At 55.7% G+C, this 24,732-nt stretch overlaps 10 protein-coding genes across 10 annotated transcripts; 2 read left to right on the forward strand and 8 right to left on the reverse strand.

Moving 5' to 3' along the window:
• Positions 1 to 34: 34 nt before the first annotated feature.
• Positions 35 to 1,493, reverse strand: B0I36DRAFT_64355 (uncharacterized protein). The gene is made up of 3 exons (XM_046163142.1): positions 1,274 to 1,493; positions 1,081 to 1,183; positions 35 to 1,003 (listed from the first exon to the last, which is right to left on the reverse strand). The coding sequence occupies exons 1-3, from the start codon at positions 1,293 to 1,295 to the stop codon at positions 205 to 207; spliced, it is 924 nt and encodes a 307-aa protein (XP_046016434.1). The 5' UTR covers positions 1,296 to 1,493; the 3' UTR covers positions 35 to 204.
• A 697-nt stretch (positions 1,494 to 2,190) lies between these two features.
• B0I36DRAFT_64365 (uncharacterized protein) lies at positions 2,191 to 3,063 on the reverse strand. Its single transcript, XM_046163144.1, has one exon. It carries the CDS (start codon positions 2,908 to 2,910, stop codon positions 2,458 to 2,460), a length of 453 nt encoding a protein of 150 aa, XP_046016435.1. The 5' UTR covers positions 2,911 to 3,063; the 3' UTR covers positions 2,191 to 2,457.
• A 1,018-nt stretch (positions 3,064 to 4,081) lies between these two features.
• B0I36DRAFT_64361 (uncharacterized protein) lies at positions 4,082 to 4,673 on the reverse strand. Its single transcript, XM_046163143.1, has one exon. It carries the CDS (start codon positions 4,606 to 4,608, stop codon positions 4,132 to 4,134), a length of 477 nt encoding a protein of 158 aa, XP_046016436.1. The 5' UTR covers positions 4,609 to 4,673; the 3' UTR covers positions 4,082 to 4,131.
• Positions 4,674 to 5,750: 1,077 nt separating this feature from the next.
• B0I36DRAFT_345454 (thioesterase-like superfamily-domain-containing protein) lies at positions 5,751 to 7,188 on the reverse strand (the record flags this gene model as incomplete). The annotated part of the gene is made up of 4 exons (XM_046156360.1): positions 5,751 to 5,804; positions 5,878 to 6,028; positions 6,146 to 6,903; positions 7,072 to 7,188. The coding sequence occupies 4 exons, from the start codon at positions 7,186 to 7,188 to the stop codon at positions 5,751 to 5,753; spliced, it is 1,080 nt and encodes a 359-aa protein (XP_046016437.1).
• Positions 7,189 to 8,362: 1,174 nt separating this feature from the next.
• On the reverse strand, positions 8,363 to 11,912 carry B0I36DRAFT_237824 (oxysterol-binding protein; the record flags this gene model as incomplete). Its single annotated transcript, XM_046149559.1, has 2 exons — positions 8,363 to 9,535; positions 9,594 to 11,912. The coding sequence occupies 2 exons, from the start codon at positions 11,910 to 11,912 to the stop codon at positions 8,363 to 8,365; spliced, it is 3,492 nt and encodes a 1,163-aa protein (XP_046016438.1).
• A 332-nt stretch (positions 11,913 to 12,244) lies between these two features.
• On the reverse strand, positions 12,245 to 13,071 carry B0I36DRAFT_64387 (uncharacterized protein). The gene has a single exon (XM_046163145.1). It carries the CDS (start codon positions 12,789 to 12,791, stop codon positions 12,336 to 12,338), a length of 456 nt encoding a protein of 151 aa, XP_046016439.1. The 5' UTR covers positions 12,792 to 13,071; the 3' UTR covers positions 12,245 to 12,335.
• Positions 13,072 to 15,857: 2,786 nt separating this feature from the next.
• B0I36DRAFT_313788 (signal peptide peptidase-domain-containing protein) lies at positions 15,858 to 17,936 on the reverse strand. The gene is made up of 2 exons (XM_046152670.1): positions 16,812 to 17,936; positions 15,858 to 16,748 (listed from the first exon to the last, which is right to left on the reverse strand). The coding sequence occupies exons 1-2, from the start codon at positions 17,762 to 17,764 to the stop codon at positions 15,944 to 15,946; spliced, it is 1,758 nt and encodes a 585-aa protein (XP_046016440.1). The 5' UTR covers positions 17,765 to 17,936; the 3' UTR covers positions 15,858 to 15,943.
• Positions 17,937 to 18,337: 401 nt separating this feature from the next.
• On the forward strand, positions 18,338 to 18,829 carry B0I36DRAFT_236509 (peptidyl-prolyl cis-trans isomerase-like 1; the record flags this gene model as incomplete). Its single annotated transcript, XM_046149470.1, has 1 exon — positions 18,338 to 18,829. The coding sequence occupies one exon, from the start codon at positions 18,338 to 18,340 to the stop codon at positions 18,827 to 18,829; it is 492 nt and encodes a 163-aa protein (XP_046016441.1).
• A 439-nt stretch (positions 18,830 to 19,268) lies between these two features.
• On the reverse strand, positions 19,269 to 20,565 carry B0I36DRAFT_359034 (uncharacterized protein; the record flags this gene model as incomplete). The annotated part of the gene is made up of 2 exons (XM_046158064.1): positions 19,269 to 20,423; positions 20,491 to 20,565. 2 exons carry the CDS (start codon positions 20,563 to 20,565, stop codon positions 19,269 to 19,271), a joined length of 1,230 nt encoding a protein of 409 aa, XP_046016442.1.
• A 2,020-nt stretch (positions 20,566 to 22,585) lies between these two features.
• Positions 22,586 to 24,497, forward strand: B0I36DRAFT_313792 (uncharacterized protein). Its single transcript, XM_046152671.1, has one exon. The coding sequence runs from the start codon at positions 23,010 to 23,012 to the stop codon at positions 24,237 to 24,239; it is 1,230 nt and encodes a 409-aa protein (XP_046016443.1). The 5' UTR covers positions 22,586 to 23,009; the 3' UTR covers positions 24,240 to 24,497.
• The last annotated feature ends 235 nt before the right edge of the window (positions 24,498 to 24,732 follow it).

Here is a 24,732-nt window from a genome sequence, read left to right on the forward strand (position 1 = left end):
GCCTCCAGATGCTCATTCCGTATTATATGCACCTGCGGACGTCGCGCACGCCGATCACAATTGCGCGCAGTCCTCAAAGCTTCTCGTGGAATTTCAAAGAGGCAAAGCTGTTGTTTGGCTGTGCGGGCAAACTGCCGCCGCCATTGCCGTCTTTTTTTGTTTTGTTTTTTTTGTTGTTGTGGTTGCAGGACTCTTGAACCCAACTCACGACCGCATCGCCGCCTCCATGTTGTAGCCAGAGTAGATCATGGGGTCCCCGATGCCAAGCATGGCTTCCGAATTGGGACATGAAACCATGTGCGGCTTGATGGTGCCAAACTCGGACTCGATCAGCCCCTGGCTGAGCATCATGTCGGCCATGTTAAGGTTCATGTTTGGCATGTACTGCGCCATGTTGTCGCCCATTGCGCTGAGCCGGCTCATCTCCCACATGGGCATCGAGGTCGGCACCCCGCCCGAGCGTGGTGGGAAGTCGGCAAACATCATGGCGTCGGCTGAAGGGTCGAGGCCCGCAGAGATTGGCGTGTTGACGTCAAAGTCGTTGCACGATGAGAAGCTTTGTGGCGACAGGGTCTGGAGGTTCGTGTGCTGCTGCTGCTGCTGCTCCCCGAGCAGCGTCGCCCGGTAGTCTTGCTCAAAGTCGGAGTGGTCCAGTTCTGACGAGCTCGCACGGTCGGAGCGGGTTTCGGTCAGGCTGCGCTCCATCTTGATGTCCTCCATGATCATCGATTCGTGCTCTGGCGGCTGCTGCGCTTGCAACTCGGCCGCCAACTGTGACAGGCCCGCCTCGTCCTCGGGAAACACAGAGTGTGGCGGCAGGTCAATGTCGGCATTCGGCCGGATGCACCCCAGCTTCGTCGCTATGTTGTGGATTATGGGCTGGCCTCGGTCGTTGAGATCCGGCTCTCCCAGGTCCCAGGTCTGGCCCTCACGGACCATGGCGTAGAGCTTGTGCACCGTGGCTATCAAGGCGAACTGTGTATGCTCAAGAACCTCGGCGTACCTGTGTCATGTACAAGATGATTTTGTCAGAATGGTTGAGAGTCCTCTGGACGGCCCTGAGAGATGAGCACAACTTACCCTTTGGGAAGTTGCTTGTACTCTGTCTTCTTTCTCGTGCCAGCCGTGCAAACAAGGCCGTCGTCCTTGCACCGCTTGCAGGGGAACTCGCCATCGCACTTTACTGCCAGTCAGATATAAAGGTCACGGCTGTGTAGAAGCACGAAAACAAACAGCACACAAAAGAAAAGGGTCGGGATGAACCTGAGCTCACCTTTGTCTTCTTCATGCGGCATCGCTCACAGGCCTTCCAGACTCTCTTATGCCTACTATCGGAACTGTGTGGGGATGGTGGTGCATGGTCATGTACTGGAGAGCGCGACGTATTACTCGACGGGCGCTTCGTAACCCGGTTGGCTGACTTGGAAGTCTTTATTGAGGGCCCAGAAGTCTTCTTGGAAGACGAGGACACCGAAGTCCTCACAGGACCGGCGCCCTCATTGGGTGGTGTAGGCAGTCCGTTGTCCATGGATGCTGTCTTGACGGCAGTTGTTGTTGGTGGTGGTGGGATGTGGATGTGTAAGTGGGAATCAGGTGACCGGGTTTAGCCTGCCACCGTTGCTTATAAGAATCCAAGGTGCAGTTGTGCTTGCGGTGGCGATAACATGAAGAGGTGTGGTGTATGATTTAGCCTACGAGGCAATCACAGATAGAGATGAGTGAGTTGACTGCAAGTCGGGGACCGTAATTGAGGCGTAAGAAGGCGAGACATGCTGATGGAGGGATGACGGGGGGTGGGCTCTAGTCTTCATTAATAATTGCTCGAGGAGAGCGCAGGTCAGCGTGCCGGACACATTTGTCACAGATGAGCACAACTCCTGCCTAGCTCTGCCGGTGCAACGGGCCTGGCATGGGATCCCTATCCTAGCCCAGAGTGACCTGGGCTTTGCGTGTCCATGAACACACCGGAGCCACGCTGGGCTTGCACGTATAAGCCTGAGGTGGAGCCACAAACTCGTTCTTCTCACGGGTCGACTAATCGGCCTCGCGTTATGTCCGAGTGCGGGCGGGCGGGCCTTGACAGCATCCCGCCATGTCCACCGGACTCCATGGACTCCATGCATCCCACCCACCACATGGCCGCTGGGCCAGCAAGGGTCCTTCCTCGACCCGGCTACTCTTTGCAGCCATAATCCCTCAGTCATCAGCAAGCCCGTCCACTGATACTTTGGTTAGCCCGTTCGGGCTTACGAGCGGGCATGACTGAGCGGCGGGTTCCCCCCTAGGCGCACTTCGGCTTTCGATTTTATGCAAAGTTATGTCGTCCATGGCTCGGCGCGCAGGGATCTTTGACGCTGGCGGCTTTGTCGTGCGGGCGGGATTCGGCCAGCCTCTGCCCGACCATGCTCACCGTCATCCTTCACGCATTGTTGCTACGAGCGTCGCGTCAGTGCACCATCACCAAACAGGTGCTGCGGATGCAACTGCCAGCAGCGGCACACGTGCTTCGTCAATGCTTGATCCTGGACAGCGATACACGCTGCGCTTTTGTGCAAGGCGCATAACGGTGCTTCGAGTGTCGCATGGGGACTGTCCACGACTGTGGATTTGAGTCGCATGGACATCTGATCCTGATCCCCGATGACAGATACCTCCACGACAGGCATGCGTCTCCCAGATCCGGGTGTTGCTGGCGATCAGGGTTGGTGGTCTTGGTGGAGTAGTTTTGGTCTCTTCATACGCAGTAAAAGTCGAGTGGCGGAACGAATCCGCTCCTCTTTTTTCTTCTGTGGTGCTCAGACACCAATGGCTCGCGTCATCATTTAAGCTTTCGCGCGCTCCAAGACTTCCCGAGCGCGAAGAGAAACGGCACAGCTGGCATATGCAGCCGACGACCACAAGTCGACGCATGGTGGTGCTTCCCTTGTTGTCCGGATGATCACCCACGCTGCTTGCTTCGAGACATATCGTTGTCGTCGATGCCTATCTTGATCGTCAGATGCAACGGACACCGGCGACCGGCTGCATAATGGCCAATGGGCTTCAGCTTGAGGACTCTAGACTGCTGCGACTTTGTATGTAGTGTGGTGCGTATCCTTGCACGGTCCCGTCATCTGGACGCTCGAATCGATCCGCTGTGGTTGCTCGAAGTGGGAAAAGAATATGAGCTATACGTGGGGACTCTCTCATTTCTTACGTCAAAGCCTACAACACGACCATGTTGATGAGACACTGCTCGCGAGACCACGGTGCTGTCCAATGGCCATGGTTTTGCAGACCTGGCTGCACATCTTACGCTCGTTCTAAGGTGAACCATGCAGTACCCGTCATCGTCGTGGAAGCTGCAATCAATTATTGGTCGAAGTGTTTTTGCTTAGCTCATTCGTCGTTGAGTTACCATTCGACGAGGCCACTACTTTTACCTTGAGTCATGGGACTAGCCGGCCCGGTGACCCTTGGATCTTGGATGGTAGTGTTTCATACGACGGTGGGTAGAGCCGTACACGCGCATTGCCGAACAAAGCACAACGCTGGTGGCTTGAGGCTCTTAAAAGTGGGCATGAAGGAAGGCATTCTAACTGCTTCGGAAATATATCCAAAAAGTCTGACGATTGGTCCCAACCACGACTCAGAATCCATGTGGCTTCGATCAGATAAAAGTTAGCGACGGTCCAAGACGACTTCCCGTAGATCAGGGCAAACGGTGACGGAACTTTCGAGCCACATGTCTGTATGTTGTAAGTCGTTCGAGGTCCAAGCCGTTCCTATCGCTGCGGGGGAAAATCGTTAAAGACTGTTCGCGATGGCAGTTGCCATTGCAGACGCTGCCGCTCTGTATGCGCACTTTGACTGGTGCAAAATCGAGTTATGACGCATGCGGTACGGCGACTGACCATGCCCGGCGACGAGATGATGCCAGAAGCGCGGACTCCGTGCTACACCCCCGAGGGTCTTGCCCGAAGATTGCCTCGATTCTCATTCTGGATGCTGCAGGCGGTCCTGGAGCTTGCGCACGCAACGATCAACTTGTAGTGAACACGTTTACCACGGCTGTCGGCACCTCGACCTACGGCGCAGTCTCAGAGGTCGTCGGTAGTAAATCGGAGGAACATTTCAGCACAGCACCCATGCCTACATTGACACCGGGCCCTGGACCTGAGATCTTGTGTGCATCTCGGAGCCTCGTGTGGCATGCCGACGCAGCCCCAAGTGGGACCCTAGCTGTCTTTGGTGATTATTCGTGTTGTCTCTCATGTCGTCGGTCAAGATAGTCGAGGCGAGGCGTACACTAGTCGTGGACCGAGCACCAATGGTTCCAGTGGGACGCGTTATCAGCAAGTTGTTGATGCTACTCGAGCCGAGGCTCCTTGGGCGCGGGAGCGGCCGTCGTGGTGAACCGCGTGCGACCATTCGCTCATCGCGCAGGAACTGGGTTCTTGTTGTTGAGCCAAACGAACGCCGAAACTTTGGCAGCTTTGACGCGGCCTGAGCTGCGGAACTAGCTCCTGCTGGCGCAGCGTGATGAACGGCCAACGGCCCGCCGAGCGGCGTCGCATGGCTGCGGTAGAGCAGGTGGAAAAATGTCCTAGCGCGAAGAAGGGACGTCATGACGCCTACACGTTGCCTGGCTGGACTGGTCTGGCGTGCGGAAGAAAGGCACTGCTCTGTGTCAGGCCATCAGCGTCGATCCCGGACACTGGCATTTGCTAGACTGGCTTGTTCGCCGAAGAAGGCAACCACTAACCAGATGAATATCGTGCTGCGATTCGCCCCCCTTGTGAGCAGGGCATGTGGCCGTAGACGTCCGCGGAAATGGCGTAAACGACCTCTTCCCGGTGTGGTGGATTCTTCGCAGGCGTTCAGGAAAGGAAGGACATCGAGATCGGTTGGCACGCATCATCGAGCTATTCGTGGGTCAGCGCACGGCTGTCCGCCCAGGAAATGGCAGGAGGAGCTGCGAATCTTTGTCCCGTCCACGGAGATGGGCTCAGCACCAGCGATGGCCCTGATAGGTTGGATCTCTCCCGCACGCACTTGCAGATCACCAGCCAGCCTTGTGTCAAAGAAAAGATCAGCGAACAGCAGCCCGATTCCACAACGTCATGTGCGGGCGGCCATGCGGCGGCATGTTGGAGAAGGCAAGCGGCTCCGTTGAGCCATGCAAACTCTATTCCCACCTGTGATTGTCTGTCAGCCAGAGCCAATGGGGGGCGACACGCCGGGAGATAGCAATGCCAGACGTCAGCTCTATGTGGTGGCCGCGGAAGTATTATCATCCTTGCTGCAGACCTTACCGGGATAGGGCGCCGGCAGGTAATCTATTTCTGGGAGATCATATTCTTTCAACGCATCATGAGACGATATGCCGGACGGGAAGCTCCTGCCAAGACTTGCAAGTTGCCCTGGACCATCCGAATATATCGAATAAGATCTTGGAATTCTTGTTGCGAGATCTATTATCCGTCGTGCGCACCAGATACGATGAGTGATGATGATGTCAGCGGATTATTCTGAGACGAGTCGTCAAGGGGATATGGCTCTGAGGTGTCTGCCGTGCGCCATGCCCAGTCCCGATATGTAGCTATTGCCTGATGCCCAGATGCGCTCAACCATGTCCAATAATTTCTGGTACCAACATCGCAGTAGGGAACAAGACAAATGAAAAACAGCGAAGTTCAGTCACGCTCAAACCCCAATATGTACGCCACGATCTCTGATTGCAAGCAGTGCGATATTCTCAAGCCACCAGTCTACAGCTTTGGCTTGTTCTCCTCTTTCTTCTGTGGTTTGAGCCTGACCACGCCCTAGAGGTGAAAGTAATGGAGTCAATCTCCGGCTGCTCACGGCCAATCTCAACTGCGGATGGAATGTACATACCTCTTGGACGCAAGACGCAAGGAGTGTCCCGTCCCGGTGAAACACACGCTGGAGAACCAGCCCTCTACCGTCGCCAGCCCAGGGCGACTCCATCTCGACATACATCCAATCGTCCGCGCGGACCTTCTTGGGATTGTGGAAGTAGATTGTGCTGGAAAAAAAAATGAAAAGCCCAAGGTCAGCCACGGTCATATTCAGGATGAAAACATGCGGCCGCTTCTTTGTCTCTGACCAAAAGTCGGACATCAAAAGGGCAAGAGAGACTCACTGATCCAAGCTAACCATCATCCCAAGCTGCGGCTGTCCCCTGAACTCCTCCAGCTTGCCGTTACCCTCCCAGTCGTTCAGCCGCTTGAGGTGATCCTTCGTCTCCTTGGGGACCTTGTCCAGATCGTCCAGCTTGACCGGGAACCTCCAGAGCTTGTGCACCCTGCTGATGGTCCCGATAAAGTAGCTGTCGCTGATGTACGCCAGCGCGTTTAGATGTGCCTGGTGTCCACCTTGCTCGCTGATCTTGCCCCTCGCCCGGACCCAGTGCCTCGCCTTGCGCGTGTGTTTTGGGTCGTCGCCGCTCCCCGTCATCGGCATCATGTAGCTCTCAAACGGGCTCTTCTCGCCCGCGGAGCCGGGCCCGCCGCGCTGCGAGTCCAGGAACGTCGGCTGCTCGTAGTCCTCGGGCGGGGGCTTGACGTCCGGGCTCATCGTGTGCTGGTGCTCGACCGTCTGCTCGCCGCCGCTGCCCTCGCGCACAAACGAGCAGGTCACGGTGAAGATGCACTTGCCGCGCTGCCGCGCCTGCACGGTGCGCGTGCAGAACGAGCGGCCCTCGCGCACCCGCTCGACGTGGTACAGGATCGGCGTCGACGAGTCCCCCGCCAGCACGAAGAAGCAGTGGAACGAGTGCACGACAAAGTTGGAGGGCACGGTCCGCTGCGCGGCAGCCAGCGTCTGCGCAATCACTGCGCCGCCAAAGATGCCTCGCGCTCCCGGGGGCAGCCAGAGCTCGCGCGTGTTGGTGAAAAGGTCCTAGATGATTGTGGCGACAAGTGTCAGTACGGCTTGTTCCACGTCTGGACTCAAGTTCCTTCCCGCAGGCCATGTGTCTAGTATCTGCTCATGACAGCCGCCATTCTTTTACCCTAGACCAAACCTCCTCTTTTGGCCTCATCTTTGAAAGGGCAAGGGGATGCTTACAGGAGCAATGACCCCAAGCTCGGTCAGTTCGAGCGCATTCTCAATTGGCGCCTGTGCTGCATTCTGCGGTGGCTGCCTTATCAAGGTCTTCATCGGCGTGGTCTTGGGATTCGACATCGCGATCTCTTCTTTCTTTCCTTCGCTTCCGTCCCGTTGATGGTTAGAAACCAATGCTCTCCTCAATATCCCCAGTATAGATCGTGAAGCTGCAGGATCGCTTCTCGGGCAGCGCAATCGTCGGGACTCGTTCGGCGCAGCCTCAGCCCAAGGGCGCGGAGGATCGTATTGTGTACGGCCGGAAAGAAATGGCTCGTCAGGACAAGCGCCGTCACCCTGTGCCTGTTTCGTGTCGTAGGTGTGCACAGCTTGCTCGTCAATGCAGCTCTAAACTGAAGGTGATCGCCCGCGCAGGGGGGAGGGGCTTTTGTCGCAGCCGTGCTCCTGCCTTCTCGAGGCTCGGTCAAAGTCGCCAGATGTGAATGTGCCGCGCGAAGGGTCGTCTGAAAGAGAGAGAGTGTGTGGAAGAAGACCGACAGAGTGGTACAAGAAGAACGCAGTCCAAGAGCGGCATCTGGGGTCAGAGTGTTATTACTATGGTAGTCAATTGGCTTCTGCCCCGGCCCGCGGGACCCAGCCAGCACAGGGGTTGGCCGGGGTGCATCAGCCCAGCGTCATGCGCGCCGCCAATTCACCTAATCTATCTTATCGGGATTGGAGAGAGACCCAAATCGTGCCGAGGCTCCTCGGCCGTGGCCAACGGCAAGTTTACAGATGTCTCTCGGAAAACAGCACTGCGTTCAGTCTGGTCCACGAATCAGGCACAATGGGGTGCCTCCAAAACGACTTAGCCCAATCACTTCCCCCTATTCGACGGCAATTTAAAACGAAGCCTTTTGTGTAATTAAGGCTCGTGCTTAGAACACAGAGCGTTGTGCAGCGTGCCTCGCCTCGGCCCCCCTGTCCCCGCCACGGAACCGCCATGCCGCAGTAGCGCGGAGCTCGTTCCGCTGTCTCAGTGCTGTGCTGCCCACCAGATGGATGACATGTGATTGAGCCTCAAGTGAACCAGGCAAGGACGACATTGACGTCCGTCACACAACTACAAGCCCCGTTCATGTATGCATCATATTAGAATAATGCTAATTTGCTATCCATGATTACCGGTAGAACTACTGCCTCGCCTTTGTCATCTGCCATGCTCGGGTGCAGCCGAGGTTCCATCATCACAGCTACGCTTACCATATCCATGCAACGCCATCGAACCCGCGGCCGTGAGATCCGAGAGTTCCGATCACGCGTCAGAGTAGATAGGCTCCAGCCCCTCCCAGGCATTGGCATCCCCATTGCCAAACTTTTCTCTCTGGTCCCAGTACTTGCCGTTGAACTTCCAGTACGACTCGCCTGTGGTTTCGCACTTGGCCTTGACGAACCACGCGGGCGCAAAGTGCTGTCCGTTCTCCTCACGAAGCTTCCGCCGCGCGCGCTGAGCCTGCTCCAGACGGTTCTTCTCGTCGGCCGCGAAATCGTACTCGCCGTCCTCCATGGCGCGCTGATCAGTGCGGTACCGCGAGTCGGTAGGCGCAATGTACTTGCACAGATTGTCGTTGATGTCGTTGAATGTGAGCACAAAGGGTGTGAGGTTGAACGGGATGCCCTTGGGCCGGTCATTCGCTTCCCAGATGACAAAGGCCTTACTGGGATCGTTGATGCTTCCCCGGTTCTCGCTTGATTCGTCCAGCTGCGCTTCGAAGCCGGGGGTATAGCGAGCATAGAGCTTCGAGTTCCACCGCCCGCCAAGACTCCAACGAGTCCGTCCCTCCTTGTCGACGATCTTGCCAGCCAGCCCGTACGCACTAGACGCCTTCCAGCCCCGCGCCTTGAATTCGATGAGTGCCTTCTCCCCAGTCGCCCAATTCTTGATCTCGACGAGTCCATAGTTATCAACTGCAGGGCTTCCAGTGATGATGCCAACAACCTGCTGCGAGGGCTTCTTCCAGGTGTAGAGCTCCTCCTTGCCGCCCGCCGACGGGCGGAGGCTCAAGAACCAGGTGCCGACGTGGTGAATATCAAACGCCTTTCCAGAGAACTTGGTCTGCACGTTGGCCTCACCCCAATATGTCCACTTCGCCGCTTCTGCAAACGATGCACCGATCGGCGGGTGGTGGCTGACTTGCTCAATGAAGAACCGGTAACCCTTGTCGGGCCGGGCGTACTCGAAAGTCTCACCAAGAAGGGGATTGAACGGCTTGGCGACACGGCCGATCGTCGAAGCGAACTCACTGGAAGCAAAAGCTGCGACATAGAGCATGCGCTCAAGCGAGTCCGTCCGGTCTGCAGCCTGATCCAAGAGATGGGCATATTCCATATCCTCACCCGTCCGATACAGTAAAGATGTAGGCTCGTTGAAAGACACAGGCAATGTCATTCTAGTCATGTCCTTGCCAATCATTGATTTAAGGATACCCTGTACTCGTCGTTAGCATTTTCTACAACCTCGTTCCGTCGTTCAGGGTTCAACTTACCCAGAGTCCAACCTTCGGCCGGTTATCAGAATCAAGCTTGAGCCGGGTCCGGAAACCGTCTTCGTAACCCTTGAAGGCGCTGCTGACGTCCAGACCAGAAACAACGACCTCCTGCTTGGATTCACCGCCGCCACTGGCAAGTTCAGACGGCGGCATCGGCTCAGCGCTAACCGCCCCGGCGTCGACTGCATCGAAGAACTCCTCACCCTCCGATTCAGAGTCGTCGGTCAGGTCGTCGACCACGTCTGCAAGTGTGGTGGCCTTGCGACCGAGAGGAGCTGGAGGCTTCTGGTCCTCTTCACCGACCTCCTCGAGAGGCTGGGATGGTTGGGTAGCAGTAGCGCTACCGGATCCTTCCATGAGGTCACGAAGGGCGCGCTTCGTAATCTTGTGCTTGAGCTCCGCTTTGCCAACTCTGGTCTCAAGGTCTTCCTGCTCCGCGGCAACCTTGGCCATGCTCTCCTCCCACATCTGGCGCATCTCCACTTCCTGGTCAAGGCGGTATTGCCAGTGGGCGTCCCTATCCTTGGATATTCTCAGCAGGTCACCCATGAGCACCTTGAGGCTGCGGATGGCCGAGTCATAAGTGGCAAGCGCTTGTGCGGCCTTGGGGTCCACAAGAGACATCGACGGGTTGCGGTTGGCCTCGGCTTGCAGCGCCGCACTGACTTGCGCCAGGGTGTCAAGCTGCAACCTGGCCGATTGCGCAGTAATATTGAAGGCGTCCTTGGTGGCGGACGGCAATTCAACGATGCTCGACTTTCCGGCATAGTCGTCATCCTCGTCAGCGTCAAGGTCGGCAGGTATTGTTGGCGGAGAATCCCGGCCGGCGTCTGTGCCGGCATCCACGAACTCGTCGTCGACGCTGCCCGAGACACTACCACGAGATGGCGCCACACGCGGAACCCCCTTTCCGGACGTATGCCGCGAAAGCTGCATGCTGGACCGGGGCTCAGCGAAACTGGCGGACTCACTGTGAATGTCACCGACGGACGAGCCGGCCTTGGAAAACTGGTCCTGCGCTTGTCTGAGGTATTCGGCTCCTTGGGCCTTGTTCCTCTCCTCAGCCTTGGCCTGGTCTTTCATCCACTGGATAGCATTATTCAACGCCCAGAACCAACGTTTCGCCTCGGCCTCGTGGTTGGCGCGTAGAGTATACTTGACAGAAGATTTGCCAATGATTTCAAATTTTGTCTTGTCATCAGGGCTCATGTTCAGCGTCGCGATGCGCATGCTGATGGCGCCACGGCAAGCGTTCTCAGCGTCGTCTTGGTGCTTGTAGTAGCTCAAGACACCATTCTCAAGCACAAACCAGCGCAACTGGTACCCCTTGCGGTAGTTGGTCCACTTCTTGAGGTAACCCTTCATGATCGGCTCACGACCGGCAGTCGGATCTGTCGCACTTGATGCGACCGGGCCTGCTTGCGATGTAGCATGGCCCAATACAGCCTTTTCCTGGATGCTGCGCTGTGCCGCAACCGCCGCCGGTGATCGCTTGAGCATGGCCCGGGTCGTATCGTCGTTTGTCACGTGCTGAGGCAGCTTGCCATTGCGATCGCGCTGGAATGGATCAGCTCCGTGTAGCAGTAGAGTCTGGATGAGCTTGGTGTCTCGCTTCCTGGCGGCTTCGTGCAGCAGCGAGCCTCCGGATTTGACAGTTTGCGGTTCTGAAGGGAGCTCAGTGCTATTGATATCGAGGATGGTCTTTACACGTGGCTCTTCCAGGATCTTGCTTAGGGAGTCATAAGCACCCCGTTGGATGTAGGACTGGACTTCCTGGACCTTGTCCTGGAGGAACAACGTTCTCGCGAGCTGCAGGTGCTGGAAGATCTCAGGGCTCCGCGCGACATCGAGCGGAAGCTTGCCTTGGTTGTTGGCGACGGCATCATTGATGTCCTTTTGCTGGAGAAGAAGGTGCACCACGTTGGCCCGACCTTGTGTCGCAGCAATATGCAAGGGGACATTGCCGTCCTTATCGCGGGCGTTGACGTCGATGGTGCCAGCACCGTCGGACAGGACGTACTGAACAACCTCAAAGTCTACACATTGTATAGCCAGGTGTAGAACTGTGGTGTCGTCGAGAGGGCCGGAGCTAGGGCCGTTGACAGACGAGGTGCTGGGTCGTGGTGCACCTTCGGCGGTCTCACGGATGGCTTTCGAGATGGCGGCGGTGTTTCCGCTCCGCAAAGCCTCGACGATGCGGAACTTGCGGACAGACGACTCGATGGAGGAGCCCTTTTCGAGAGCGGCATTGCTGGTCGAGCGGGCCGGGGCGACAGGCAGGTTCACGTCCCGCGACGATGTCCGCTGGACTGACATGGCGGCAGAGCTGGTGTTGTCGTCGGAGAGGGTGCTCGAGGCGTCGTCGTCCTTGCGGCTGTCCTTGTCCTTGTCTTTGCGCCGCTGGATCGACAAGGCGGCGGACTTTGTGCGCGAGTGGGAATGGCTATCGAGGCGGGGACGCGAGTGTCAGTAGAGGCTCGCAAGGTGACATGAACCGCCCGAGACGGTGAGCGCCGGTCCAGGTGATGTGGACGAGACAATTAGCGATATGGCTGGCCAGCAACGCAGGATGACGACACATGGGAGGAGGTGGTGTGACGGGAGCAAGCTGTTCCCAAAGGCCAAGATAGGGCGGAGGGGGAGGTCCATGGTGGGCGCCCAGGAGAGCAGGGGTCACTCTGGTGGATGATGCTGGGCAGCAGGCAAAGGCGGGGCCAGCTGTGACTAGCATCATCGCCGTCATCCGTACCTGGATGCACGAACGATGCACTGGCATAATGGTGCTGCTTGACGCCTACCGGCCAGGGCCAGCAGTCCAGTCATCATCTCTGACGGCAAGAGCAACTTACTGTTCGTGGTGGTCCGCCATCGTGGGCACGCCGTTCTGGTGCAACGACGATGGCTGCGGAGTGTGCGGTGACGATGCTTGCGCAAAGAGGTTGACTTGAGAACACTAGGAGTAACAACAATATATCCACGAAGAAGAGAGGGGAAGAAAAGGGAGCCCAAGGACGAATGGAGAATGGACAGATTTAGAGCGTGTCTGGCGCCAGCATCATGGCAGGTCAGCCAAGTGAGATAGCCAAGACAGAACCACCCCAAAGAAGCTTCAGCACAGCCAACACGACATGCAGGACGAGGATTGACAAAGTAAAAGTATTTCCGCCTCGAGGAAGAAGCACCAGACTTTATCATCGAGAGGACGAAAGAAGACAGGAAAAAGAAAAGCCAGCCAGGGTCCTCTGCAAGCGATTCACAGCATGGAAAAATGTGAGACACGGGATGTCCACCCGTATGCCCGCCATTCAGAGTAGATCGCAACACCAAAGAAACAGCAATGTGAAGCCCCTAATTAACACGGGACCTCCTTGGGTGCCCCGCCAACACGAAGCGCACCGCCTGGTAATCGAGGTACCCCTACTGCAACAGAGTTCAGTGGCTGCCCTGCAGGATCGATTGCACAAAGCACTGCCCTGATGCTCCGGTCCGCACCAAAGCTCCATCTCGCTGTTTTAGATCGTCCCTGGCGAGCCCGGCCACAATCACGACAAACCCTGATTCGCGGGCACTTGGAAGTGTCCGGCGGCCCGGTGTCGTCATAGCCTGGCCGCAGGTCCGCACCACCCTGCAGATCTCATGCCCCGTTTGGGGTTGGAGGCGTGCCGGCGTCAGGGGCCTCAGACGCTTGCAACGATCAACCAAGGCGTGCGGTAACGCCGTCTGCAAGCGACGACGGGAATTTGTAATAACAGGAGTGTCTGGCCGCTTGTCTGATTCTAGAGGCAATGCTGAAATGTACTCGTAGTCTAACGATCTGGGGATGTCACTCGACAGCTGCTGCCATAACTACCACAAGGCGTATACAATTCGTCGAAGAGAGTATTCTCAAGCATTCGCAACTTTCCTCATCAAGAAACTAAGAAGAAGACGAAGAGTGAATGATGATGGCCTTCATCAGGACGACGCACCCATGACTTGCAACAGGCATTGATTGCACTCGTGAGGGGTTGACATTGCCTTCAGTCTTCAGAGCTGGGCAGCATCAAAATAATGCTAAGTTTTCATAACGTAATCCACAAGTGGGTGAATCACACAAGTGGATGAATCAGTCCCCCGCCACTTTCGTACAGGCTGTCTTCTTTCCCCCTTTTCTCCACCAATAATTATGGTACGACAATCAAATAAAAGCGATTTAGTTCTCGCGCTAAATGCGCTTCAATCGAACCCAGAATTGAGCGTACGAAAGGCTGCACAGATCTATAATGTATCCTTCTCAACCCTCCAACGTCGACAACACGGCCGACCTGCGCAACAAGATATCCGACCACCTTGCCAGAAATTGACCTCGTACGAAGAGGACAGTATCGTACGATATATAATCGACCTAGATTCGCGATCGTTTCCACCGCGGTTAGGTGGTGTTCGAGAAATGGCGGATCGACTCCTCCGCGTGCGCGACGCGCCACGCGTCGGAACGAACTGGGCCTCAAACTTCGTACGACGACGATCAGAGCTCCGTACGCGTTTTAATCGAAGAATCGACTACCAGAGAGTCCTCTGCGAAGATCCAGACGCGTATCGCGCGTGGTTTGAGCTCGTACAAAACATAATCGCGAAATACGGGATCCACGATGACGATATCTACAACTTCGACGAAACGGGCTTCGCGATGGGTAAAATCTCCGCCGAAACTGTCGTTACGACCTCCGATCGACGCGGGAGGCCAAGAGCCGTACAACAAGGCAATCAGGAATGGGTTACAATAATCCAGGGTATCGCGTCGTACGGCTATTCAATCCCGCCGTACATTATCTTCGCCGGGAAGGTCCACCTCGACTCCTGGACCGCGAATAGCCCTCTACCGGCCAACTGGGTAATCGCGCTTTCAGAAAACGGTTGGACGACGAACGAGAGAGGCCTAGAATGGGTAAAACACTTTGATTTCCATACAAAGAGTCGTACGAAGGGTACCCACCGCCTCCTTATCCTCGACGGCCACGAGAGCCACCATTCCGTCGATTTCGAGCTCTACTGCAAGGAACAGAATATTGTTACGCTCTGTATGCCTGCTCATTCGTCGCATAAGCTCCAGCCTCTCGATGTTGGGTGTTTTGGACCTCTGAAACGGGCGTACGGTAAAGAAATCGAAGGTCTAATGCGGGCGCACGTAACCCACGTTTCAAAGGAGGACTTCCTCCCAGCCTTTTATAAGGCGTACGACGCTGCAATGACCAAATCAAACATCCAGGCAGGCTTCAGAGCGACAGGCCTAGTACCGTACGACCCGAATTATGTGATTTCGCAGCTAGATGTGAAGTTTCATACGCCGACACCGCCAGGTTCCTCTGCTGGACTACCACCCCCATGGGTTTCAAAGACGCCGAACAACCCAATTGAGACCGAATCGCAGACGAAGTATATTGAAAATCGTATCGTACGACACCAGAATAGCTCTCCGTCGTCCATTGTTCAGGGCCTACGACAGCTAGGAAAAGGAGTTATAATGATGGTGCACGAGCAGGACCTTATGCGCCAAGAAATCGCCGAACTTCGAGATGCAAACGACCGCCTCAGCCGCCGTCGTCGTACGAAAAGAAAGCAGCTACAGAAAGGAGGGTCCCTCACAATTGATCAGGCAAAGGATTTGAAGGCTCAAATCGATGCGACGCAGCAGTTAATAGCGGAAACGAGTCAGAATAGTGGTCGTACGAGGAGGCCCGAAATGCGCGCGCGACGATGTGGCGTCTGCGGCGAGCCCGGGCATAATGCTCGTACGTGTCAGAAAGTTATATCTGCCTCTGGAGAAGAGGATTCCGAATAGTTTGAATTGATTTGAGGCGTTGTGGTTGAATTGACTTATACATTGTCGTACGAGTACCCGATAACTGATTCATCCACTTGTGTGATTCACCCACTTGTGGATTACGTTATTCAAAAATCCGTTCTCGAGGAGCTTCATATTGTTGGTCAGTTCGTTCAGCCAATCTCGTCTGTCCGTGCTCGTTAATTTATGGGCACGATAAAACAAACCGGACTCCAAAGAAACTTTTGGGGGTGCCCGATGTGCTCGTAGTTGTTGTGTTGTGTAGGAATGATACCGTTTAATGCGCTCTACGCGATGCTGTCTCGCTAAACTTGAGAAGGTTGCCGCTCCAGCAAGCCGTGTGTCGCGTGGCTGTCTCTATGATGGCAGGTTTCTCTATGACCATATAGAGGGTGCTTCTCATTATGAAGATGCCAGTTCCCGACTTGGAAATCAACGACGTGCTGCTAGCTGGGCAGAACGGGATCCATTCTGTAGGTGCTTCTGTAATGACATCTATCTTCAGTCTATGATCTCTTGGTGCTCAAGCAGCCTCAGATGAAGCAGGCGCCAGGATTGAGAAGTTGAATACGCAGTGCTCTACTGCCTTTGTGGTGCTCTTGCTGCTCACAGCTTCCTTTCCTTTAGCCTCGGAGACATCGTTTGTCTTTGTGCCCTCGATAGCCTTCGCATCGTCTTTGCTTTCTCCATCAGTCTTCTGCTCATCCTTCTTGATCTCCTTGGTCACGTTGCCGTCCTCATCCACCTCCACGATGGTGTCCGATCCATCCAGGCTCCCATCCTCGGTGTATACCCACATGTCGTGAACCTCGCCGCGCACAAGACCGGTCAGCCAGACTGAGAACACAACGCCTGGGACCAGATAGAGCAGAGCCGGTTGAGCATGGTTGAAGACAAGCAGCATGGCTAGCGTGACTACCATTGCAAGCAAGTACCCAGCCATGGCGGCATAGAAGTAGGTCTTGTGAAACGCCGATGCTTTGAGTGACGGCGTAGCACTCGGAGACAAAATGCCGGTGAGCTTGGTACTCCACCACCGGTCCCCCCATTGTCCTTGGGGATTGATGTACTCGGGCTTGACCACCATGCGCTGCGTCTCCGTGCTGACTGCAAGCTGGCCAGCAACCTTGGTCTCGGTCTCGAGCTCGACCGGCACCAGCTTTCTCTGGCGGTGATAGTAGAGATAGTGGTCGAAGCGGAGGCAAAGACCAATGAACATGCCGGGAATGACAATGTCCCCAAGTCCAAGCATGCTTGCCTTCTTAGGCCCTTGGAAGACCAGCTTGATTGGGACATCCAATTTCGTGGCAACCGTAACCATGTACGGACTGTGCCGAGAGATAACTTGTCAGCCTCACAGCCAAGTGAGGTGCAGCATGCGCAAGACTTACGTGTAGAACACCATGTAGATGTCATAGAAGAAGAGCCCGAAAAGCACAGCACTCCCGGTCGTGAACGTTGTCGGCGACATCATGATTATACCCGCATACGAGAATGCATACCCCATAATGTTCGAGAGCAGGACTGATTTGGTCGTGTAGTAGATCACGGTCGCTCCGAACGCGAGAACGACACCAAACATGTCGTTTAGCTTGATGCGCAGATTTTCGTTGAAGAGTCCGTGGATGGAAAAGCGAATCGTCCAGTGCTCCGTAAACAGCCTGCGGAGTTCCCAGTACAGGTCAGTCTTGCGAGCAGAGCCACCGCTCTTGGACCAATACCCAGGAAAGGGTGTGTTCCGGGTCCCGTCCAACACTCGCTCATCGCTACCAGGGCTACTACGAAACTGGCCCTTCTTTTCTGCATCGATATGGTACAATGTACCGTCCTTTGCGCGCCACACGTTGGGGAAGATGAATCCTGTGACCATGTGCAATGTGTCTGCAAGAAGCTTGCCCAGGCTAGCGAGCGACATGACGGAGAAGTAGGCGCCCAGGATTTTGTTGATAATGTCTGGGTCCTCAAGCCACTTGATGAGCTTGTACAAGCCGATGAGAACAACACCAGCTAGGATAGGGAAGAGGATAGCATCTGACGGTTTGAGACCTTCAACGAGATCTTCTTCCTCGTCGTGATGGTTGCCCTTGGCTCCATGCTTTTTGGACTTTGCTGGGACCGCAGATGGTGGACGGCGAAGGGCGCCATGGGCTCCTATGTATATGCAAGCTAACGCCGTGAAGACGATGCGAAACTCGAGAACGAACAGATCCCAGTTCTCAAGCAAAAACTGAGGCAACCCACTCAGCTGCTCTGAGAAGGTGAGAGGACTTGTAGTATTGCTGGAGGTGTTGGTGATGGCATGGCCGTCTGCTCCCACGAGGGCAGAGACATTGTTCGAGGCCATGATCAGCTGCGGATCGGTGACGAGCACGAGCTCGACAATGTTTTCGGTCCCTGTGCAGGACAATGCCGATCAAGAGGAGAATGCACGTATGCACAAATGTCCAGTAGATGAAATGAAAAGAAGTTGGAGAAGTTGTGGCAGATTAGGCATCCCAAATGCAACAAGATTGCTGCTGTTGTCTTGAAGTGAACACTTCAGCACTCTTTAGCGTGCATGGGAGTGACACAAACAGTGGCTCCCCATCGCTCGCGTGGGGCAGAAATCCTCGCCTCACCCTGGCGATACCTGAGGCGTCGACAAGCATCGCCAACAGTCTCACAAAGTCACATCGATTCTACGTGAAGCACACTCACCGGCCTTGATTCAGTGACTAGGGGCAATTTCACCAGGATATTTCATAAATCGCATTTACCAATTGGCCATCGCCACAGCAAATCCGCATATTCCGGCCGTGGTCTTGCGTCGCACATTTTCCAGGTGTTCTCAAGGCTCAGCGCGAGCAGAACTGTTCAATAGAGCAAGTAGCCAGGACATAACACCACACGAAACTTGAGCCTAGCGACTCGAGACGCCATGACAAGCCAGGCTCCAAACATCGTCCTCGAGACCTCAATGGGCGCCATAACGCTCGAGCTCTACACGGCGCACGCGCCCCGGACGTGCAACAACTTCACCGAGCTCACGCGGCGGGGCTACTACGACGGGACAATCTTCCACCGCATCATCCCCAACTTTATGATCCAGGGCGGCGACCCGACGGGCACGGGGAGGGGCGGGTCGTCCATCTATGGCGAAAAGTTCGCCGACGAGATCAGCGCCGAGCTTCGGCACACGGGCGCGGGCGTGCTGAGCATGGCGAATGCCGGCAAGGACACAAACGGCAGTCAGTTCTTCATCACGCTTGCGCCCACGCCCTGGCTGGACGGCAAGCACACCATCTTCGGGCGCGTCAAGAGCGGCATGAGCGTGGTCAAGAGGATGGGGCTCGTCAAGACGAAAACAGAGGACAGGCCAGTGGAGGAGGTCAAGATCATACGGGCGAGGATTGTAGAGGATGAAGAATGACAGCTCCTGGCCACACCATCCACGTTGGAAAATTAGAGAAACAGATCAGTGACCTAAAAAAGGGTATGCATTTTCAACTGGCAGGACCTTTTGGGCGCGAGTAGCACGAAACTGTGACTCGATCATGAACAAAAGGCCTGTCTGTGAGGGGGTCAGGGCTACAGAAAAACGCCAACGTCGCCATGCTAGACAACTCTCGATCAACCTAGCATGACGCAATGCACCAACAGCAGAAAGCCTTTTGGAAAAATGCCTGCCAACCAACAAGACTAAAGACAAGAACAAACCCCGAGAGCTCCGAAACCCCAAGTCAATGCAAGGTCCATGTGAGATATACAAAATGATACGGGCTCTCTACTATCCAAGAGCCCATCGATCCAAAGTGGCGTGGTGAATTGCTCCTTTACACAAATACATGTAGCCACGGGCTTGTCACCCATTACCCGGCCTGTGGTGACGAAAGGGTTTCCGAGCTTTCTGAGCCATCATCGTCCCGACTGCTGTGAGTTTTTCCATTGCTCTTTGCTGCTGGGGACGAGTTCAGGTTTGGTTTTGAGACACCAAGCTTGAGCTTCTTGGCAGGACTCTGTGTCTTGCCGAGTTTCTTCTTGGGCGCCACTTCGACGGTAGAATTGTCTCCGTCGTCATCGTCAACTTTTTGCTCAACACTCAACGAGGAGCTGGCCTTGACCTTCTCCTTCTTAGATCCCACAGAAGATTTTGCCTTGAGGACGAGTTTCTTGGTCTTGTCCGCGCCAGTCGGCTTGATCTTCTTCTTCTTGTGTGAATCCACGTCGCTGTCGTCATCGTCGTCCATCTCGACACTATCCCGTTTCTTGGGACTGCTCGCCCGTGACCCAGGAGCCGGCGTGCCCTTCTGACTCGACGGAGGTGTGTTGTCGCCGTTTGCTGTCCCGTTGCTACTCCCATTGCTGATCTTCTGCGCCGCTGCACGGCTGGCATTACGCCCGCTATTGCCTATGCACGATCCCATGTGGTTGTTTAGTCTCGTGACCAGTATACATCGCTTGCACTTGCTGCAGGTCGCGGACGGGAACGAGAGCATATTTGCAGGCCGTGCTGCAGATCCAGCTTTCGCGTCTCCGGCACCCTCAGGCGTCGGGGTGCCGCCAGCCGAGTCCTGCGGCGTATCTGTCTTCTTCTCCATATCCTTCTTCTTCTTGCCCCTGCCTGGTCCTTGCGCGACCCAGGTCTGGCCATAGATGTCGTAGCCAGCCTTGTCAATGTAAGGGTGCTTCTTGCAGTATATTATGCTGGGGTCCGGTTTCCTTGCGCCTTTGCCGTCTGTCGGGTATAACAAGCGAGGGAGGTGGCATCGTGGACAAACAATGTCCTTGGTTGTGACTAAGGGGTTCCCCTTGAGGAGCACTTTGCCCTCGTCATAAACCGCGGCATCAGTCTCGACCTTGACATCGGGTCGCACATCGGGGTCTGATGCATCAGCTGTGTCGAAAGCGAGCTTTTCGACGCGGATTGCGGCGGTCGAGGCGCGTGCTATTTTCTCGTCCCGATGGACTTTGACGAGAAGATCATGAACGATATTGTACAGGAGATCATCCAAAACCGCGTGTGCCTGCAGAGGACGACGCAGAAAACTGTCAGCATATGAGACTCGTGCCGGATGGGGCAGATCCACGGACCAACTTGTCTAAACTCCCGCTGTCATCACTAGCCTTGATGACACCGGCCTTGCCGGTATTAGAGGGAGCGGACATCTTCGCTGCAGTAACACACGCTGTGTGTTGTGCAGGAGATGCTGGGTCGGCTCAAGCCCGCGACAGTTCAATGGCCACAAAGAAAATGAAGAAAGGTGAGGTTGTGGCCGAAGTCCGTGGTTGTCGCGACGAAAACTTAGCTTCGCTCTGATGGCGCAAGATCCCGGAGCTCTGTCGAGGACGGCGACGAGGTGCGAGATAGCCACGGTACTGTCAAGCCGATCTTGTGATGACCTGCCTGAATCTGAGCGCAGGGTGTCACGGTACAGCGCCGACAGGCTGGCCGAGACTCAAAGCCTGGTGACCGCAAGCGACGCCTCTAAGCTGTCCTCCCAAGGCTTGTGTCGGCTGTCGCCACCATTTCCAGAGGGTAACGTGAGCGCGTGGTGAAGCACAGTCAATTAATTGAAAGAGGCTGCGGCTTGTCACAAAAGAAGCAGCGGGAGGCCAGGGCAGACAAGCACCAGGCGATGGAAGGAGCGGCAGTGATGGTGCTGGGGATGGCAAAGGTGACAAATGTGGTGATGGTAAGTCCGGTGCTTGCTCGCGGCTTCAGAAAAGTGCCCCAGCCATCGTAATGGGGGCGGAGAGATTTGGCTGGGGTTGGAGCGCAAGAGCGCAGGAGTGCCCGACCCACCGGCAAGCACGCTATCGTTTGAGGGTACCTGCCGCATCCGCAGGGCCGTGGCCGGGGCTGCAAGTCACTGGTGGCGGGTCGCTCAGGGGGGCCACCTCATTGCATTTCATGCCCACTTGCATCCACTTTGAGCATCGCTACAGCGAGGATGGGCCTTTTATTATGGAACGCAGGCCATCTCCATCAACGATTCAGTTGTCCTGCAGAAACATTGCTTGCTCTCCTCGGCTTCAGCGCTCATATGGCAGTGAGCTACGACTGGGCATACCGACTTTATCTGACGTACGCGTCATTATTGGTTTGCAGAGAGCGTCTTTGGCTCAAGGCGTCGTTGTGCAGACAAGACTATTCGCCCGTCTGGACAACCTGGGTGCGAGTAACAGCCCGTGTTGGTTGATTCAGAAGCCCAACTCGATCATTGGCTTTTGTCCAGCTCATGCGACCGTTCCCGCAGCTACGATTGAAATGGGACACTGAACAATGGTTGTCTGGATAGAGGACACTGCTGCTATGTTCACATAAAGGCACTATGAGTACTCATGGTGTTCCAAGGTTCATGCCAAGTCCTTACAGGTACCACGCCTAGACGATATCATCAGGTGATCTCCGAATACACGAAGGCTGGCAACCGTCAGATCACCATTTGTGAGGGGCGAGCTACTTGGCAGCATTTAGATTAGAATCTTACTCCAGAACACATCGAGTCGTGTGGCAATGTGCCATGAAGTGACTCATGTACCTCTAAGTGTGTGCGCTTTACACCTAAAGAGCTTTCCCAAAAGCCAAAACACTAATGGCAAAGCTTCACCATCTTTGTTGGTGGGCCTGGCAGACGTCAGAAAGGAGCTGGATTGGCTGGCTGAGCAAGGATTATAGTAGGACAGAGCTTCACCATTGTTGAAGGGTCGGTTTTGGCTTTCTGGACCTACACATACGCGTCGGTACCTGAAGTTACGGCACCTCTACTTTGGATATAGTGCCAGGACACCTGGCCGCTTGCAGCAGTGCCACGGGAGCTGTAGCGACCGACCATTTTGACTTTGACACAACCTCGAGCTCCCCCCATGTGATGCAAAGGATCCGCAAGACTGGTTCTTCTTCAAGAGCATCTGTTTCCTATGACACATCATTGGTTGCTTGGCCTAAGGGCAGGCTCCAACGCAGCCGGAACCAGCACCAGACGGTGTCCACTGGTTATCGCAGCATGGCTATAGGTACCATAAAGACTGACAACCGCCGGCTCCCTGGCGCTGCAGTGCTTGTGCCTGCCTAGCCCGCGCACTACGGCGGCAGCAAGGATGTTGAGCCGCCAGGCACGTCTTTAAGCATTTGGTGGTGGGGTAATTATTAGAGGCTTGATCGCCGGCTGCAGGGTCACCGCCGGCCTGCTCCGTTCTAGATGCCTTCGATACTCGCGACTCGATCACAAGGGACATGGAGCGAAACTCTCGCCGAGGTCGCACACAGAAAACCCTAACTGGACCTCTGAGACAGGAGTCGGCTGCTTCGACAAGGCCAGCGAGGCCAGCCTCACTCTCCTCTTCCATGATACACAGACCCCCAGTGTTTCGTGCCCTGGCCCCCCTCGGCTAGCCCCTCGCTCGCCGCCTCCCTCAACAACAACAACAACTACTCCTAATTACAGCCCTGGTCATTCTCGATCCGTCCCAGATTCTCAGTCTGCCCCACCGGGCCACTGCCAACTCTTCCGTCTTTGGTGCTGGTTGTCGTCAGCCTGTCAGTCCATCAAATACCGTCACTCCTTTTCTGCCCTATATCTGCCTTCACGCCCCGGTCGGTGCCGACAATGTCTCTTCCTGTCAACACCAAGCCCCAAGGCCAACCCTCGATACGCTCCTTCTTCGCCCCGAAGGGTCCCTCATACGTTGCACCTCCCTCCTCGACAACAATCACGAGCAACACAACGGCGCCGCCGAGGCCAACAACCAGCAACACCGCCCAGACACACGCCGTGCCGCCTCCAGCACCACACACTTTTCTGACAAGGCGGCCGGCCTCGCTCCATCCTCAGGCCTCGATCCTGCCCATCGAGCCTGAGCACATCCCCGCGCTGCGCCGCGTAACCTCTCTGATCCTGCCGATCAACTACCCCGACTCGTTCTACGCTCAGCTCTCGAACCCCGCGACCTCGGGCGCCTTCAGTCGCGTGATCCTCTGGACGGAGCCAAACTCGACCCCTAAAGTCATCGGCGGCCTTGTTTGCCGCCCCGAGGCTTTACCCTTCCGAACACCCGCAGGCAACCAGGTCAGCGGCTTATATATCCAGTCGCTCGTCCTCCTGTCGCCGTACCGCTCCCTTGGCCTAGCAGCAGCCTGCCTGGAAGACGTCGTCGCCAGCGTCATTGCGTCGACGAATAACCCCTCGTCGTCTTGGAAGTGCGAAACTGTCTGGGCGCACGTCTGGGTCCAGAACGACGAAGGCCTAGGCTGGTATCAGCGCCGCGGATTCAGCATCGCCGGCGAGATCAAGAACTACTACTTCAAGCTGCAGCCCGGTCACGCCTACGTGGTCGAGCGGCCGATCATTATAGACAGACAGCCCAGCGCCGCAGCGGCCATGAGCTACGGCAACGACAACGACAACAACCACATTATAAGCAGCAACGCCAAGAGCATACCACCCAGCACCACCGCGATGGCTGCGAACCTCCCCATGTACGCCATGCCGCCAGCGGGCGCGGCGCAAAAGCCAACATCCATCCCGCCGCCGCCGCCGCCGTCGTCATCATCACATAGTAACGGCACCACACGCCCTCCACCACCTCCATCAAGTGCAGCATCGCTATCCTCCACAGCCCAATCCCTCGCACCACCCCCGCAAACCCCGACGGGCACGTCGTTCCAGAACCTTAGGCCTGAGACAGAGTGGAACGACCTGCCGCCCGATATGCAGGTTCCCGCGTCGGCAAACGGCGGCTCCCGCAGCGGCGCGAGCTCACGGAGCAGTTCTTCGGTCGCGGCCTCTCGGAAGAAGAGGGACCGCGCGTATCCTGCTGCCGCGTTTGGGGGAAAATAAGACGCACCGGTATTAATCTTGTCAAGTACAAGTAGATTGGACACTTGAAGTGTCGGGGGTTAGAACGCCGGCCATCATTTAGCATAATCGGGGCTCTACTTAGACTATTCAAAAAAGGGGGGCGCCAGTTCTTCGTGATTTCTCAACAGGAGCATCGTCCTTGCTGCATGCCTGTTGCCGATCCGGCACTCGCTGAATATAAGACTAAGATGCATCAATGCCGCTACCGATCTGTGCAAATAAGTTTGCTGCTTCAAAGTTCCGTTGGGATTCACGGGTGGATCTTAATGCATTTCGAGCCTAACATGTATATACTAGTACGAATAATGTGAAAGTAGAAAGTCATCTCGGAGCCATCCCATAGTCGTCATGCCTAATCGCCCTTGGTATGTTGTGTGGTAGCTTACGCTGTACACCGTCCAACCGGGCCCAAATCGTCCCAGTCATATCACTTGAAAGCAACGGCAAAGAAATCATTTTTGTAGTGGAGCCC

This window comes from Microdochium trichocladiopsis, assembly GCF_020744255.1.
Source record: "Microdochium trichocladiopsis strain MPI-CAGE-CH-0230 chromosome Unknown B0I36scaffold_2, whole genome shotgun sequence".
In the NCBI taxonomy this organism is placed as follows: Eukaryota; Fungi; Ascomycota; class Sordariomycetes; order Xylariales; family Microdochiaceae; genus Microdochium; species Microdochium trichocladiopsis.

What these genes read in the sequence shown, in the direction of transcription:
- B0I36DRAFT_64355 (XM_046163142.1), bottom strand. Translation starts at nt 1,295, where the DNA reads ATGCCGCATGAAGAAGACAAAG. An exon ending in GCCGCATGAAGAAGACAAAG is followed by an intron (nt 1,184 to 1,273) that starts GTGAGCTCAGGT and finishes TCTGACTGGCAG; the next exon opens with TAAAGTGCGATGGCGAGTTC. An exon ending in TACAAGCAACTTCCCAAAGG is followed by an intron (nt 1,004 to 1,080) that starts GTAAGTTGTGCT and finishes TACATGACACAG; the next exon opens with GTACGCCGAGGTTCTTGAGC.
- B0I36DRAFT_64365 (XM_046163144.1), bottom strand. Translation starts at nt 2,910, where the DNA reads ATGCGTCGACTTGTGGTCGTCGGCTGCATATGCCAGCTGTGCCGTTTC.
- B0I36DRAFT_64361 (XM_046163143.1), bottom strand. Translation starts at nt 4,608, where the DNA reads ATGACGTCCCTTCTTCGCGCTAGGACATTTTTCCACCTGCTCTACCGC.
- B0I36DRAFT_64387 (XM_046163145.1), bottom strand. Translation starts at nt 12,791, where the DNA reads ATGATAAAGTCTGGTGCTTCTTCCTCGAGGCGGAAATACTTTTACTTT.
- B0I36DRAFT_313788 (XM_046152670.1), bottom strand. Translation starts at nt 17,764, where the DNA reads ATGGCCTCGAACAATGTCTCTGCCCTCGTGGGAGCAGACGGCCATGCC. An exon ending in ATCTACATGGTGTTCTACAC is followed by an intron (nt 16,749 to 16,811) that starts GTAAGTCTTGCG and finishes CTCTCGGCACAG; the next exon opens with TCCGTACATGGTTACGGTTG.
- B0I36DRAFT_313792 (XM_046152671.1), top strand. Translation starts at nt 23,010, where the DNA reads ATGTCTCTTCCTGTCAACACCAAGCCCCAAGGCCAACCCTCGATACGC.